Here is a 17,996-nt window from a genome sequence, read left to right on the forward strand (position 1 = left end):
CACACAGGGCGTTTCTCGCTTTGTAGAGTGCGAGTGCAACGGTCACTCCGAGACGTGCCATTTTGACCCCGCTGTGTACCAAGCCAGCGGCGGGGTGAGTGGGGGTGTGTGCGACGACTGCCAGCACAACACAGCGGGGAGGAACTGCGAACGCTGCACGACCTACTTTTTCCGCAACCGGCGGCAAGAGGTCACCCATCCGGAAGCCTGCCAGCGTAAGTGTTATCCCCTGTGGGGACTTGCTGTCCCCTGGGGAAACCTGTCCTTCAACTCCCAGTGGCTTCCCCTTAGTCTCCTTGTTGCTGTTATTTAGGTCAGGTGTGTGTTTTTCAGCTTGTGAGTGTGACCCCGACGGCACGGTGCCCGGGTCCAGCTGTGACCCTCTGACCGGACGCTGCGTTTGCAAGGAGAACGTGCAGGGGGACCGCTGCCATCTCTGCAAGCCCGGATTCACCCAGCTCACCAACGCCAACCCCCTGGGATGCAGCGGTGAGTGGGCACAGAAACCACCGCTACTTTCTGGAAGATGCTTTTGTCAAACACAAATTACTGGGCCCAGTACAGGGGCAACTGGGAATTCTCTGGCCTGGGTTATGCTGGAGGCCAGATTCTTGGTCCCGTCTGGCCTTGAAATGTATAAATCCATGAAAGCAGATGCACAAATTGGCTTTGGGGGAAGGTGGTTTTGGTGGTGGTGGTAGGGGGAACAATCATAAAATCAGAATCACCCTGAGCTTTCTCTCTGTGCTTGAACCTGGAGTGGAGGCTTCTGGTTCCGGGAGCACAGGAGAAAAGTGTGTCCAGTCCCCCACCCTTTTACATGGCTTCCCTGAGAGCTTTGAATGGGATCTGGCTCCAAGCCAGTCTTGGTGTGGGGCTTGCAGAAGAAAACCCCAGCCAGCGAAGGTTTTCAAATCCCCTGCAGGGATGGTGTTCTGTCTTGAGGAAGTGAACAGGTTGTCAACTTGGCAGCAAGCAGGGCCCTCCAGGACCTCATGAGAAAACCTGTTCTGACGAGGATGGCTGGCTGGCGGTTCAGAGCCCCGGGAGTGTCATGCACCCACGCTCTTGCGAGCTCGTTTGAACAGAGCCAGGACCCCCGGATCCACATTCGCCCATCACGAGTCATGTGCATCTGAAAAGCTACTGTCTGTGCTACAGCAGGTGGCAGTGTGGGCTCAGGTTTAGTCATTGTCACGGGGAGCAAAAGACGGGATGGCATTATCTCCATGCACTTGTCATGCACTGGATAGGGCTGGAGGGGAAAAGGGGGAGAACAGGGACCCCCGGGTCCAAGAGACTTTGGAGTCATAACCTACATGTCACGGCGCAGTGTCTCATGGACACTGCTGTATTAAACCAGTCGCGCCTACATCACCAGGCTCTGGCACGGGGGAGGTGGTATAGAAGCGGCTTCCTCTCATCTCAGAATACCGGGGGGGAAAGGTCTGCAGGGACCTTGTCCCTGTCCTGCCGTCCTGTGGTCCCCTGAACTCACCCCCTTCTTGCAACCTTCCCGCATGCTCATTTCTCCGTTAAAGCAAACCTCACTTCAGGAGTCTGGCCCCTCAAGCGGCCAGGCTCACCCGCTGGCCTTGGAGCGCTCCTCACCCAGTCCGAATGACGGCGCTGGCCAACCAAGCCGCCTTGCCTTTCAGAATGCGCCTGCAACGTCTTGGGGACACGCCGGGACGCCCCCTGCGACGATGAGACGGGGAGGTGCTTCTGCCTGCCCAACGTGGTGGGAGCCGATTGCGATCAGTGCGCCGCCAATCACTGGAAGATCGCGAGTGGCCAGGGTTGTCAGCCATGCAGCTGTGACCCTCGCAACTCCCTGAGCCCTCAGTGTAACCAGGTACTGAGCCCTGATTTCAGCCTAGGCAGCAGCAGGAGTGTGGGAATCCTGGCCATGGAGAGCCATTGCGCTCCCGGGTGCAGTCTGCAACTCCTGGGGTCATTGTATCTCATGTCACTTTGTGCTCTGGCTGCCCCGTCTCTAGCTGCTCAATTCCCCTGTCAAACTGCACCTGGAGCGTTGGTGACCATGGCTGTGTAACAGCACAATTAGATGGTGCTGTGGGTGGGATGATGGGTCCGGACACTAGCCTCAGACTCAAAAGATCTGGGTTCAGTTCCCTGCTTTGCCACACGCTTCCCTGGCGAAGTCACTTTGAGTCCCTGTGTGCAGTGGTTCTCTAACCCTAAAATAGGGATCATAGCACTCCCGGGGGTGTTGTGCGGATAAATGCACCAACAGTTGTGAGGTGCTCTGCTCTCACAGTAATGGGGCCGTAGATAGACAAGTGGAGGGCAATGGTATTAATTAGACCTGTCTGAAATTGTTTTGAATTTCAAAATTTTGATGAACTTTCTATGGAAAAAAAAATTAGGAAAAATATTCAACCAACTTTTCACGGTTTCCCCTCCTCCCCGCTGTCTTTCACTCAACTCAGAAAACAATCCTGTTAGTGCCGCTGGCCCTGCCCTGGTCTTGGCTGGCTCTTTCTGTGAAGGGCTGATTTAGTAAAACAGCCGAGGATGTCACAAGCAGCAGCAGAAGCCAGTTCCCCTGCTGTGTGGCGCAGTGACATGGTATTGTCAGCAGCGATCACCGAGCTGAGACTGCTTATTAGATGGTCTCATCTTGCCTGCTTTTCTATGGAACCTGCCTCTCCCCTTTAGGAAGGGGCTGCATGCGTCCCTAAAGCACCCTGCAATTGTCTGTTGCCCATCATGCCCTGGATGCAGTGCAGTGAGACAAACCGGTGATTACAGAGACAAGGCTAAGCCATTTTTAAGGTCTGCTATTTAGCAAAGAAACCCTAATAGGAGCTCTTACGATGTGCAAGAAGGGGGACTAATTATCCTCCTTAGTCAGTGAGAGGGAAAAAGGAAAATTCAGGTTACCTATTAGGAAAAATATATGGAGATGGGTCCCAAAACCAAAACCAAACAACCGGGGATTCAGGATTCAAACCCAGATCCTGGGTCCGGCAGCAGAAGGGTGTCACTCGGAGAGATGTGAAATGGAAGTCAGCGGGGAGAAATTTGGGCTGAATATCGAGGATGTGTATGAGGTTGTAGCTGAATCTCCCCTTGATGGGTGTGTGTGTGGGGGGGTGATTGGCTGATTCAAGAACAAGCAAGGGAGGGCTTTTCCCCCGCCTCTCTCCAGACGTACTTCAATGCTGTCTCCCCATCGATGCGCTTCTCTTGGTGCAGTTCACAGGACAGTGTCAGTGCAGAGAAGGTTTTGCGGGGCGTACATGCTCTGCTGCCCAGCTGCGGGTTTGTCCAGATGGGTCCTATGGAGACGTCCGGACAGGATGCAGAGGTCAGTACCGTTGATTCTTATGACTGCTTTTTAGCACCTGGGAATTGTGGCGTGTCTAAAAATGTCTCCTGCCTTTGTCCTGGCTCTTCAGAACCCTGCTGCTTTTGGTGCATGAACAAACATTTCCCCCTCGGGAACAGCCTTCCCGTTTCTCCCTACTGCTCTTCCCAACCCTCCACGTGTCTAATACTGCCTTCTGCTGTGTCCTTTCCCGTCACCCTCCAGGCAAGGACCTTCCTCTCTGCATCCGGGCTTTGAGGAATCAAGAGGCTGGATAAGGTGCCGGTTGGTGGGTTCACCACACCCATGGTGCATGCAGGGGCCGTGGGGTGCAATGGGGATATGATTAAGCAGTACTGCTTTGCCTGTCACAGGGGTTCACCTCCCTCACTCTCCCAACAGAGTGCGACTGCAATTTCCAGGGCACGGAGGTGATGGGGTGTGACAAGGCCACAGGCAGGTGTCTCTGCCGCCCTGGCTTTACCGGGCCTCGCTGCAGCCAGTGCCAGCGGGGCTACTGCAGCAACACCCCCCACTGCGAGGCATGCCACCCCTGCTTCCAGGCCTACGACAGCGACATTCACGGATTCAGTCTGCGCCAAGCCAGCCTCCGAAACTCCAGCTCGCGACTGCAGCTGGGAATGGGGAGTGCTGGCTTCAGCACCCGCATCTTGGAAGCAGAAGGCAACGTTCAGCGGATCCAGGGGATCCTCAGCAACCGCCTAGTGACGGAGCAGGGCCTGAGTCAGGTGTCCAGCGAGCTCACTGCAATCAGGTAAAGGACTCCTCCTCACTTGTACAGCTGATCCATTCGCAGCGCCCAGAACCCCTGACCCATCGGGGCCTCTACCACTTGAACTAAAGGAAGAACTCCCTTAGCTGGCTGTAGTCGTAGGCTTTTATCCTGTGTGGACCTGATGCTAGAGAGGGGCACAACATACAGATGTTGCAAGTTACACATTTAATCCCACTAACATTTTTGCTTCAGTTCTTCCGTTTAAAATTGGTCTGCTTGGCCCAGGGATCACACAGTGTGGAGGCCCTGCCACACGAACTCATCCTGCCAACCTACCTGTCCTCCTAATCCATAGACAGACCAGAGCAGGCTCTAAGCCTCTCATTCCCACTGCTGAGCAGCAGCTTGCACAGGTTGTCCTAGTGAAGTCATGGCCCCAGATGATCAGACAGACAGATCAGGCAGAAGGGAAGTGCTGGCCTTGAACTGAGGACACTTGAGTTTCATCCCTGGCTCTGCCACCAACCTCCTGTATGATCAGGAAAAATCCCTTCCCCTCCCTAAGCCTCTGTTTCCCTGCCCACCCTTTTTCTGGTATGTCTATTTGGATGGTTAGGTTTTGGGGCAGGAACCCTCTCTCGCTATGTACGCACAGCACCTAGCACAACAGGACCCTGATCTCAGCTGGGGTCTCTACATGTCATACATATAAGACAGATAGATAATGATCTCTAATATTGTTCATTTTGTTTTCTCCTTTCTTGATTCCAGACAGCAGGTTCAGGGCATAAATCCTGACCTACGCTTTGTGAATGACACCTTCTCTCTAGCCAATGATCTTGAAGCCCTTGACAAGCGCCTGATTTTCATTAATGGGCAGTACCAGAGTAAGAAAATTCAGTTTGAAGCCAGCCGCAGCACAGATGTTTCTGGTAGGTAGTTTTGGCTCAGTGCAATTGTACTGTGCCATCAGTGGTGTCTGCAATTCTGGCTACTTTTCCATCAGTCAGATGGGTGAGGAGCATCTCTGTGTTGATGGGCAATTTAGGATCAGCAAATAGTTAATGCAGATTAGAGATGCTCTTTCTACCTAACCTCTAAGCTTTCATCAGCAATTTTGCACCTACAGACGCTAGAATTTGTCTCCAAAGCTTAGGAATCAGAAAACCCCCGGCAGTGTTGCTACCAGTACCCGTCAGTCCAGCTGATTTCTCGCCCAGCCAGCACAAACTTTCTTCTGGACGTTACAGAAGCTCTCTCCTCCTAAAACACAGCCTGAACTTAATTTAAAAAGGGAAATAAAACCCCCTCTGAGAATTTGTCACAGGGACTGGAAGGTGAACCAGTGAAGCTTTTGCACAGATGGAAAAGGGGTTGGGGTGGAAGAGAGAGCCAAGTGGCTGTCAGACACACTCAAGAAGAGCTAATTAAACCTTGTGATGCTGATGTTGGTGGACTGCCTCTATATCCCTGCAACAGCTACTTGTCTAAAGATTTCTTATTCTTTTCCACTTTCCCTCGTTGACTCATTGCACAATGTACTTAGGTTCGAGTTTGCTGGCAAAGCACTGATCTGAAGCGCTGGAGAATGACCTTTGAGGCTCATGGTAGATTCCATCTGCTTCTGCAGAGTCCGTCTGCTTTTCTCAGTCTCTGACTGTCTGAGGAGGGGGTAGGCCCTGATTGCTGCCGTTGAGGGCTGGGGTGTGCGTGCCTGTAGTTCCAGTGAGCAGTGGAGCAGACGCAGGACTCGCCTGCAGTTATTCCAGAGGGAGCCACCAATCAGCGAGCCAGCTGGGCTGATGGGTGGGGTTGGATGGAGAACTTCAGAGTCTTAGGAGCTGCAGCACGAAAAGCCTGGTGGTTTGTGCTGAGATGTTGGGTTCAGCTGAAATCTAGAATCCCCCCCAGAATCCCCTCTGCGTTTTCAATCCAAGATTGTACCAGTGGTTTGTTTTATTTTAAAGTGAGTTCACTTTGTCATTGCCCTGTAGGGGTCTTTCCTCTCCTTGGTCCCACTATGGCCACTGCACACTGCTCCACTCCAGCAATGGAGAATAACCACAGAGGAGCACAAAGATCCTCTGTCCCCAACCCCTTAGTTACCAAAGGAGGGTTTCTGGCGAGGGGAATGGCCAGGGAATCGCGGACTCAAGTGATCCCATGTTATCAGGACAGTCCCTTGGGGTCCTAGTTAGATGGGTGTGAGATAGAGCAGCTCCCCCATGGACCACTCCAGGCCCTGCCTGTCCCCAGGATTGGCGTGGGAAAGTCAGAGAAGTGCCATAAAGCTGCACGGAGGGTAACTGGAATGCCGCCCAGGTTTGGGGCCTGTATTTATTCGGTTCCGGTTTTGTTTACAGCCATAAGCTCAAACGCAGAACTTGACACAGGAGGGAGGCTGCAGTTCGCAGCGAAGGAATCAATAAGCGAGCTGTTAATCTCCGTCCTGGTGACTAACCACTCCTGTGGCTTCCTCCCTCTTCCCCAGCACATATTCTCCCGCAGGGTAAAATCAATAACATGGTTTAGGTAACACTGCTGCATTGATGAGTCATGGAGCCATTCACGTTGCACATGGTTTTATTTCTGCAGGAGCCTTCAAGACTGTCAGCTCTGCCTACCAGGTATCCACCAACTCCAGCTACCGCAGCGCTGGCTCCTCCAGCCTGCTGGCTCAAGCCAAGGAGAAGCGGAGAATGACTGTGGCTCTGAAAAGCAGCCTGACAGGCCACACGTCAAGGCTGGCCGCCCTCCAGGGAGAGATGTCCTCCTCCCCCAACTTGACACCAACAATAAATAAGGTGAAACAGACTTGGATCCTGTTGACAGCCTGCATGGGGGTGGTCAAAGTGTCGCTGACCAGGGCTGTGTCTACATGCGGTCCGAGGCGTTACTGCAGCACATGTGCACATGCCTCTGCTAGTTTCGATCTAGCTAGCATGAGTGCCAATAGCCGTGAAGCTGTGTCAGCACAGGCTGCTCAAGTCCACCCAGGACCCTAGATATATACTTAAGTGACTAGTTGTGCTGCCATAGCTCCCTTGCTATTGGTATCTGAGCTAGCTAGATCAAAGCTAGCTCGCATCTTTGATCGCAGTGTCTGCCCGCCTTTTGTCTAGGAGACACCCTTATTTTTAAGACACAGCTGCAGAGCAGAGGGTAGAGGTCCCAGCCTGCACTACTCCACCTTGATCCAAGTATCCTAGCATGGCATGCTGGGATCTGTGGCATCCACAGGATGCACTATTCTGCCCCATTTTATGTACCTACGGGTTGTGGTCTCGGCAGGTGCTATTCAGCTGAGCCAAGGTTAAGCATTGCTTGTCTGGTAACAGCAGATACCAAGGCACTGTATGGTCTCTCCACCAGTGACACTTTTCCTCAGCGATTCCCACTGCATTATGTCCCCAAGAGCTGGCTGATTTCTGGTCAAGGTCTCCTTTTCTTTTTCCTCCCCACGCTGCTCTGCTATTGCCATGGAGATACATTTGAGCAGCTCCTGATGTATGTTGCTGTGGAGACCATCAACCATTCATCTCCCTGCTTTCACAGCATCAGAGCATCCCCAAATGAAATATCCCTGCCTGTGACAGGCAGGGAGTAAATACCAGTCCCTGCACCAGTCTGAATCTTCACGTGTTCCTCCTCTCAGCCTCCTCTTTGAATAGACCCCGGTGATAATGTTAGAAGATGACGTGCGATCCCAAACCACTGCCATTCATGCAGAAGTATCACCCAGGACTTCTCCTCCTATAGCCATCTATACAAGCAAATCCTGCAGATTACAGGGTATTAGTGGGCATGACATATACCTTGGAGACTGGGCGTGTCCTGACCCTTTGAAGTATATCAGCTTATTTCTAGACACCCTTGTGTGTTGTATGGAGCTTCTTCTATTACCCACAGGTCTTATAAGTGGGGCACAGGAATTTTTTCCTTGCCACTGACAACTGCTAAATAGTGAGCTCCCACCTTCCTCCCAAAAGATAGACTCCATCTATTGTATCCAGATATGCTCTCCCTGAACTACAAACATATAGCTCTGCACACACTCCACTGCTCTGTTGTCTGTGCTCTCCATATCTCAAGACATACCCGTCACTATGCTCCATAAACTACTCTTGTGTCCCACTTTTGTTATGCTCCTGTACTACACTCGTATATAGCTGCACCTGCATGGACTGTCCCCTCTGTTCAGGCTGAATGCCACGCCAGAAGTAGCCCTAAAAGAACTGCGCACTCGCGGATATGCAAATACATCTGTTCTTTTGTGTCTGTGTTGGAAAGCTCATCTTCTTCAAGCCCCTGAGGCCTTTGTGCCAATGAGGGTGAAATAGCACCAAGAACATCAGAGTCTTCTCGCCCTCCTGCAGTTTCTCTCTGTGTTTAGATTTGCAGAGGTGTCAGATCAGAGGCCTGTACCCCTGGGCACTGTGACGGAGAGCTGTGTCCGCGGGACAGCGGGACGGAGTGTGGAGCTGATCTCGGCTGCAGAGGGATCATTCCACTGTCGAGTGGTGTGATCAGAACCGCTGTGAAAACCACCAGAGAGCTGCATGGCTTGAACACTCGGCTCCAGGAGACCATGCAGATGGTAGGTACAGGGAACGAGGTGCTCAGGGGTGTTTGTCTGCTTCCACAGAGAAGGGCAAGGAAGGGTAGATTAGTGTACATGTCCTGTGTTCACCTGCTCCCAGGATACAATGCAGTGAGGATGTCGCCTTCATTAAGCGGATAGGGGGATAGTTTACCCGGCCAGGGCTCGGGAGGGATCAAATAACTAACCTCAAACTTCACCCAAACCTGAATTTTCTGAGGGGTTTGGACATGTCAGAAGAACTAACTAAAACTTTTGTGCTGTGACTGTGCTTCCTGGCTTCCTCTGAGAGTGGAAACCAACGGTCTGAAATAGCCAGGGAACAGCTCTTCTCCGGATGTTACCAGCACCCTGGAAAGGTGACAAGGGAGCTTGTTCTCACTGTATTTCCAGGTCAGCACTGCAAGATGGAAAGGGAGTTTGGAAACTTAAACTTTTCAAGCCTTTTGATGCTTCTTGGATTCTACAACCTCTCTGCTTCACCGTTAGTTAGAATCTAGCACGTACACATTAGCCACATGTGTCCCCGTCCTACAGCCGTTCATTTGAGAATCTCAAAGTACTTTGCACATGCTAAGGGCAGGATTTCCCAAGGAGACTAGTGACTTAGAAGCCCAGGTCCCATTGAAAGTCTGGTTTGAAAAGCCTATCTTAAATCTTTATCCCTTAAGCCTCTCCTCCAATCTGTTAAAAATGGGGCACTGGGGCATGGAGCGGTGGAGTGACTTACCCAAGGTTACCCTGGAAGTTAGTGGAAGAGCCTAGGCAGGGCTGGTGAGCTTTCAAGGATGGTTTGTGCCAGGTAGGAATTGACTTTATTGGGGGCATTGTTGTGGCAGATCAGGGCAGCAGAAACAGCTGCAAACCAAATCCAAAGCAACACGCGACGTCTCGGGGACCAAGTGAGTGTAACCAGGACCCAGATAGAAGGAGACGTCCGACGCATCCAGCAATTCATCCAGCAAGTCCGCAACTTCCTGTCAGGTAAATCCAATATTCTCCATGCTTGCATGGGCAGGGCGCTGAGGGAAAGCTCTAAGAGAGTCCTTAACTGAGCCCGCAGCATGCCCATGCTAGTCCCTGGGAGGATGGAAAGCCATGAGAACAGGGATGGGTGAGCACAGGTCAGGGAGTCACTGGTTACCCTGGATGTGCCAGCTCTGAGCACAGTTGAGGAAGCCTTTGAAGACTTAGCCTGGTATTCTCTGCTTAGTTATTAACTCTCATGAGAGGAAATCTAGGTTACATTGAGAAATGGCATCCTGGCAGAAGATTTACATGGTCACTAGGCTGCTGGGGTCCCCACCAGCTCTAGCTCCCTAGACCTGTTTTCTGAAGAGCAGGGAAATAATAACCAAAGCAGGATGAAACCCAGGGGTTTGTCTCGTGGTATGAATATTTGCTTTGGTTTTGATCCAGGTACGTTCAACACCTCCAAAGGTTGTTTTGTATAGCCCTCAGATGAAGCCCAAAACTCAGTTAAAATGGCTCAGTCTCACCTAATTCGTGTTGCAATGAAACAGTATATTGGCACCAGATTTGCTGGGGGGGGGAAGAAAGGCGCAGGAGCTTTCAAAAGGTTTGCAAATATTTGAATTGCATTCTGAGTTTCAGTGAGACCCGAAAACAAGCAAGTTCTGATGGCATGGGCCCTTTTTGTGAACAGTTCTCTTAGTTCTAATAATATTTTGCAATTCCCAATATCATCCCTGCATCAGTTCACACTGCATTGTCTGGGGAGCCCAACATGGTTAATATTCTAAGTCTCACTCCGTTAAACTGATACGGGCCATTTTTAAAGGGAGTGCCGTTTGTGCTTTACCTAGGAGGGTCAATGTGACTAATGCACCAGACGGCAGACTTGCATTCAGAAATGCACAAACTTTGCTATAAGTTGAATGTAGTCAGCTCTGGTATTTGACTATATCTAGATAGGTTTGGGCCTTCTGCACCCCAGATTTAAATTAGCTCTCCCCTGGGGAGAGAAATTACAGTCTGACCATGACCAACGTCTTCAGAGTCAAGCTTTGATTGTGCCATTCATGCGGAACCAGATTAACTACTGGTGTAATCCTGGTGACTTCCATGGAGTTACACCAGGGACAGATTTAGCCCATTGCTTTAATGGCCTCCACATGCCATCTGTGAAGTTTCCATCAGTGACTGCAGGGAGGGCAGAAATTGCTAAATCATGGCCTTCTGTACTGTAGAACGTAATGAGAAATCTGGCCATGCTTCCAGCAGCTGTTCAGGAATCACTCTCCTTTTCCAAAGTGGAATAAAACAGTTAAAAACAAGTCAACTGAATTTAGCACAGGTGAAAAGTGCAGGATTGACAGCCCTGGGGCATCGAGCACACCATCTGCAGAGTAGGTACAGTATGGCGGCACCTGGGAGAGACTTCCTTGCATGCCTTCCACTGCCATTGTGTCTCTATCCTAGCGTCTGGGAGTACAGTACACTTCTCTTTGGCCTCTGTGCTGAGGCAGCCTTTGCGGGTCCTCCATTCGCATTGATTATGATGGTGGTTTCTGCACAGCAGTCAGACCTAGAACTGCTTTCCCGCAGCATTTGCTGATCTGACATGAACTCAAGCAAATCTTCTGTGGTGCAGATTATTAATCAGGCTAGGGAATTTATTGTGCCCTATATAATCATAAGTAGATTTTAATAACACATCAACCTCATGAGCATTAGCCTAATAAGAAAACCAGGTCATTCAGCACTGTCTGGTATTACAGAGATTACAAAGCCCCAGCTAATCGTCAACCTAATGTCCTTCGGGTGTGCCCGTCTCTTCTCTCCCAGATCAGTTACCGTTAGTGGTGATCTAGGAGAGGGCTTCTCCTGGAATACATGTGCTACTCAGTCTGTTGCTACTGTCAGACTGTGCTCCACATTTAGTTTCACAGCTTTTTTCTGTCAAATCAAAGCTGTCATTTTAGTGTCCTGGCTGGAAGCTCAGTTGAAGTGTTTTGCAATGTCCTCAGTAAATCTAAAGCAGTTCTTATTTTATCCCAGGCAATGGGTCAAGTTTATGCCTAGTGTTAGCTGGTACAGCTCCCTTCACTGACTTGTGCAGAGATGGATCTGGTCCATTGTCTCTCTGCTCAACTGATCTGACTCGCCTGAGCTCGGAGGGGTTCAATTGTCAAAGAAGAATGGCCTGAATTTTGTCACGCAGCTGGAACCCTGCCTGAATAGTCAGATCCACAAGGACAGATTAACAGCGGGGCATACACACAACATCTTATCTGCGTAGTGACGGACTCTGGCAGAACTGCTGCTGAGGATCCCTTAGGAGGGACTGTAGAACGGAGGATACCCTACCGGGCTAAGCTAGCAGTAGAGTCTGGCCGCCTGCTGGCAGACGCTCACAGCTCTTTGAATGAGGAGATAGCGGGAGCCAGGGGAATGGGCACAGGGCTGGGAATTCATAACCCCTGAACCTGGTGTCTCCACTCACCAGTGCGCGGCCTCACCCCTCCGTTTCTGGCTCCCAGAGCACTACTCCGTGCTGCCCACACTCTGCTCTTGCATCTGTTCCTGACTTTGTTGTTTGTAAACTCTCTAGACCCAGCCACGGACCCTGCTACCATCCAGGAGGTCAGCGACTACGTTCTCTCGCTCAGCCTCCCAACTGACGCGGCTGCGGTCCTGAGGAAAATGACTGAGATCCGAAAGCTGGCTGCTAACCTGCAGTGTCCTGAGAGCATGCTCACCCAAACAGCTGGCGATATTGCTAAGGCCAAGAAGCTTCAGCAAGAGGCAGAACAGGCCAGGTAAGCTGGGCTTAAAGCTAATGGGATGAGAGACCACAGGCGTGACCCAGGGTCCACTGAAATTGATGGAAGTGGCCCTATATTTGCATTCCCCAGTGACTGAGGAAAGCCCCCCCAGCAGACACGCATTTCCATTTCAATCCAACTCTTCACTGGCCACGTGGCCTCTTGGCAAGTCCCACCCTCCGATTCACCTTCTTTGTGTCCGAGTCACATTATGCAGCAGGGTTGGGATAGTGCGGCAGAATTACTGGGGCCCATTGGCATTTGACGGCTGGCCCGATCCTTCGCTAGGAGGATCAATCTGCCTTGACGTCAGTGAAGTTGTGCTGATTTATACCAGCCGAGATTCTAGCCCCATCTCTTCTGTGTCTGTACAGTGCCTAGAGAAATGGGACTCCAGCTTCTAGCTGATTCCACAATACAAATAAATCCTCCTGCTGCTAACAATAGTCCCACATCCCTTCATTATAGATGCTGGGCTGGGCAGATCTTTCCCTAACCAATAGGAACCTTTCTTTGCTTCTTTTGAGCTCCTATCATGCGAGGTGATCGAGTTGAACGTATATTTCCAGGGACTCAGTATTGGGATGTCCATTATAACGACACAGTTACTAAGGAGGGAGAGGACGAGAGAATTAAATGGAGTGTTTACTGTCCTGATGAAAGTTGGGAGGCTTGTTCTGTGGTCCCTTTAAAAGAAACACACCAGAGTGCCTTTGTACAGCTGGAATGGGTTTATCTTATGACCACTCCATTGTATCAGTATTTTGTAAAGACAGTTAATGGGATCAGAGTGTAAACCCACTGAGAGCATCTGACACCTGCTGAGCGGGCTGCATGAGGCGTTTCTGGCTTGGCATGCAGACTTTCCAGGGGGGAGAATAAAAGGTCTCACTTCAAATGGGCAGATCTACCAGAGTAACTTACTTGAAGCTTTAGGCAACTAATTGGGCACTTTCTTCTTCCTTAAATAATTTGTCTTTCCCCACTTGACCAATGATTAGAAACATTTGTGCTTCTCAAGGAAGACTTTGTTCTCTTTCCCCAGGAAGTACAGCACTGCTCCCCTCCTTGGAAGGCAGCACGGTGTAGCAGTATTGCAAGCTTTTTATATCTTTTCTTTGCAAGCTTTTCTTATTTCTCCAGCTTGTTTCCCCTTAGCCATTTTCTAACTTTTGATCCACAAGAGTCTATACTAACTGGCTGTAATTATAATTATAATCACCTTATAAAAATAATTGTGTGGTTTTGATTTAATCATGATTCCCTTTTACATTTCCCCAGGAACCGAGCAAACGCTGTGGAGGGCAATGTGGAAGAAGTGGTGGAGAATTTGAGACAAGCAAATACGGTGCTCCAGGAAGCCCAGGGCGCTATCAGTGGCTCCAGCTATTCGCTTCGGCTCATCCAGCTCCGCATTGATGAGGTGAGCGACATACGCTGAGTTCCTAGCATTGTAACGCCGCCTGTCCTGCACGCTGCTCCTTTGACACGCTCGTGGAACTCATTGCTAAGTGCTTTGCCACTGAGGGGAGATTGCTAATCACATCCTTCACTCCCGCCCTTTTTCATCCTACCCAGCTGATAAAATGATGCTCAACCAGTGTGGCAAAGAAGCTGGATCCTGGCAAAGTTGGCTTGCTGTAAAAGTCCGACTGTTTTTCTCTGTGTGTTCTCCTTGTGCCTTACCCCGTCTGCCTGCTTGTCCATCATGTCACTCTTGCCATAGCACGTAACTGTGAGCTCTGTGAGATAGGAACTGTCGTTGTTCTGTTGAGCTGAACAGCACCTGTCAGGATGGGACCTTAGCTGGGGCCTATACTCGCTACTTTAGAACAGAGCAATAAGAAATCATCCCTGCAGGGATGATACATCATGGATGATTTTCTGGGATGAGCTTTTCTTTAAAGTACCCAAACATCTTTGGCTTTTAGATCCAGACTGTCCTTGGTCCAACGGAGAAGAGTATGAGAGACATTACTGATCAGCTGGACAGCTTCACGGAGAGAATCAGCCAACTGCGGCACAAGGCAGATCAGAATCGGTTGCAGGTCACAGATGTTCAGCAGAGAGCAAAGGAAGCCAGAGAACAAGCAAGCAGCGCTCAGCAGGTACAAGGGAGGTCTCTTAGAAGCCTAGGAATGACTCTGGCCCACAATCCTTGACTAGCTTCTTATTCTCAGGCAAGAGCAAAGCCACCTAAGTGCAGAACATATTTGGAAGGTGCAGGGAAAGTGAATTCCTCTGTTTGTAGGAACATAGGAATTGCCAGACTGGTTCAGACCCCAGGTTCATCTCATCTACTTATCTCAGCTCAACCAATGGCCAGCACCCAATGGCTCAGAGGAAGGTGTAAGAACCCTGCAGTAGCAGAAGTGGGATAATCTCCCTCCACATTAGGTCTCTCATCCTGATCTAACAGTTAGTTTGACTTAAGCTCTGAAGCACGAGGTTTAATATCCCTGCCAAAAAGTGTTAGCATTAACTGTTATAACTCTGCAAATCTTGTTATCCACATAAATATCCAATCCCTTTTTGAATCTAGCTAAGTTCTTGGCCTCAGTGACTTCCCAAGGCAGTGTGTTCCACAATTTAATTACACATGCGAGAAACATTTCCTTTTCAGTTTTGAATTTTCCACCTCTCAGTTGCATTGACTGTCCCCTCCTTCTTATGATACAGGAAGAAAAGAAGTTCCTGATCTCTCCCTCCTCTAGACTATTCATTATTTGATATGCTAGTATTAAATCCCTCTTCTTCATCTCCTTTGTCCAGTAAGCAGTGCCAATCTTTTCAAAATCTCTGTATGAAAGAGTTTTACAGGCCCTCTCATTGCCCTTCTTTGAACACCTATTTCTGCAGTATTCTTTTTGAGATGGGGCGACCAGTACTTCACATATTATTCCAGATGATGCTGAACCATTGGTTTCTATAAAGGCATTGAAACCAGGATGTAAATTTACTATGGTTTTTAATATCTCTGCAATAGTAATAAGGGCCATTTATAACACAAAGCTCCAGTACGGTGTCTAGAGGTCATTCATCACTTGGACCTCATTTATTTGCTTGAGTTCACCTGCACTGCTCATTCACTTCCCCCCAGGGATTTGAACAGGTAAAACAAAAGTATGCTGAGCTGAAGAGGCGGATTGGACAGAGTTCAACACTAGGAGCGCAGGGCAGCAGGATCCAAAGCATCAATCTGGAGGCAAAGGCACTCTTCGAAGAAACCTGGGCGATGAGCCGCAGAATGGAAAGTAAGTGAATTTGTGCAGGCATTGTCACAGCATAATTTCAAGTGGAGAGGAGGGGCTGCTGCCTCGCGCAGACGAGGGAATGGAACTAGAAGAAGGACAATATACTCTTAATACTGAGAGGGAGGGGAGCAGAATTAGATGTCTGAAGCCCTGTCTATACGTTGATCCAAAGCCCTAGTGTAGATGTAATCCACTGGTGTAAGAAGGGCTTGTAAATTAGCAGGGTGAATCACCCCTCTGCAAACCCTGTTTGGCCCCAGCCCTGTATTGTAATTACACAGGTACAAATTTCCTTAATCTAGTCAGTCCCTCAAGAAACATCCTGCTAAGTAAAGAAGGACAAATGTGTTAGCCACAGAAACCCAGACAGCTGATTAAACTTAGCTCTGAATACAAGGGATTCTGCTTTGTGGCTTTCATGACAAAGGTATTGATTAATGTGCTCACCATTGTCACATCTCTTCACCGAACCTCGCCACATTGTGCTCAGCTCCAGTCACTGCTTCTGTTGCAGCTAGATAACTTTGCAGTGCAACATGATGGAGTTGAGTAATACATCTCTCATTTCATCGCCAGGACGGATTTGGGCCCTGCTGTGTAATTTCAGTACATTTCCCCTCCATGCCAGTGGGCTGGGCGTTTTGTGAGAGGCAAGCATGGGGAATGAAGGCTGAGACTCCACCAAACCCTTGTCACTTGTGACCCACGCTGGGATCAGGATGTGTAGCTGGAGAGCAAAAGCCGGTGTCCCAACTCCACTCTGCCACTCAGCCCCATGTGGCCCATCTTCCTAGCAATAGCCTGCGTCTCCATGGTGCCGCTTGTATGCCCATACTCCATGCACTCACTTCCATTTCACGTCTAAGGGCCTCATTCACTGCGGTTTGGGTGGCAGCCAGTGTGCAGATGTAGTGCCCTGGCCAGGCGGGGCTAGAACCTTTCAACCCGGTGAAGAATGGCACTGAGCCCGCGTCGTTAGCCGGCCGAAGCTTTGGCACCGCTTTCAGTGATAAAGTGAACATCATTCAGCCAAGGTGCCTCTCCGGGTCAGGGATTTGATAGGATGCTGCTGCTTATTGTTGATGCCAGGCACTTAATTCTGCTTGTAGATGGCTGCAATTTCCCTTCCAAAACATGAGGTGCATATGCTATGAACTTGCTTCTGCTCCCATTGACGTCAGAAATGGAGCTTCCATTGACTGCAGTGGTCACTGTCCGGAGCAGCTTTATTGTGTGTGTGTGGTGCGTGGAGGGAGGCTCTTTATTGGGAAGAAACACTGAACGGTGTTATGGGGTGTCCTGGGCAGTGGAGTGGCTTTATGCATGTCTTAGACAGGGCTAGAATATTTGGCTGTTCTGTTGGGTTCTGATAGTGCTCTCCTGACTTACACTGAGAGCGTGTAGATTTTCAGAAGGGTGATGAAGGTCTTGGGGCACATAATGTCTTTTACCTAAACTATCTTCCCCTAACCCCTACCTGCCTCTCTCCTCAGCTATAGAAACGGAAATTCAGGAAAGCAACAATGCATTAATCATCAAGTCGGCCAGTCTCGCAGGCCTGGAGGAGCAGGTGGAAAAGATCAGGAATTATATCCACAAACAAATCGCGTACTACACCAGCTGCTAATCAGTGAGCTGCTGGGGCTGCATCTTGCCATGTAACCGCATTCTCCACCTTCTGTTCAAACACTGACTGGTTTACTTAGTCCCAGCTCCTGGCTCTTAGAATGTTCTTGTTCTCATGGTCTTTGTCTCTAGCTAATAGAATTACTGGACCTTTAGAAAACAGCTAGCCTGGAGCCAAAAAGAACAAACTCCCCTAGACAGAATGAGTGTTATTTGGTTTGGCTGAAGCCACCCAACGTGGTTCTAGGAAAGTGAGAGATGAATCTAACTTTAATAACAAATAAAAAGGAGTTATTTCTGCATGAGGTTTGCAAACCAGGCAGGGGCTGTTGATTCATTTCAGCACCTGGATATCACCTTCTGAATGAAAACCTCAGCTCTGGCCTTTTTTACAACTTTGTTTTAGGTACATTGCAATTTGGTTCTTCAAAGAAAGTGATAGGAAGGGCAGGACTAAAGTTAAAACTAGATTTAGGAACATTCACAGGAGTGGATAACTGATTAAATAATAAGAGCTGTATTTACACAAATATAAGAGCAGTGGTTCTCCAAGGTGGAGTTAAAAAGCATACAGTTTGACACCTGTTTATTTTCAACATAATATTCTGCAGGCAGAAGCCTGTAGGGAACAATTCTGCATTTGCAGTGGGAATTTGCC

General features: G+C 49.5%; 1 protein-coding gene across 1 annotated transcript in view; it reads left to right on the forward strand.

Moving 5' to 3' along the window:
- Window positions 1-17,924, forward strand: part of LAMB3 (laminin subunit beta 3) — a 40,038-nt gene extending 22,114 nt beyond the window's left edge. Inside the window, 14 exon segments of the mRNA XM_067558824.1 lie at window positions 27-215; window positions 334-489; window positions 1,659-1,855; window positions 3,223-3,334; window positions 3,737-4,109; window positions 4,842-5,002; window positions 6,666-6,874; window positions 8,464-8,667; window positions 9,510-9,654; window positions 12,245-12,452; window positions 13,740-13,881; window positions 14,390-14,566; window positions 15,559-15,712; window positions 17,206-17,924. Coding sequence (XP_067414925.1) covers window positions 27-215; window positions 334-489; window positions 1,659-1,855; window positions 3,223-3,334; window positions 3,737-4,109; window positions 4,842-5,002; window positions 6,666-6,874; window positions 8,464-8,667; window positions 9,510-9,654; window positions 12,245-12,452; window positions 13,740-13,881; window positions 14,390-14,566; window positions 15,559-15,712; window positions 17,206-17,339 — 2,561 coding nt within the window. The 3' untranslated portion in view covers window positions 17,340-17,924.
- Window positions 17,925-17,996: the final 72 nt, after the last annotated feature.

The sequence above is a fragment of the Emydura macquarii genome, unplaced genomic scaffold (genome assembly GCF_026122565.2).
Source record: "Emydura macquarii macquarii isolate MOO-44397 ecotype Brisbane River unplaced genomic scaffold, CSIRO-AGI_Emac_v2 contig_2184, whole genome shotgun sequence".
NCBI classification, from domain to species: Eukaryota; Metazoa; Chordata; order Testudines; family Chelidae; genus Emydura; species Emydura macquarii.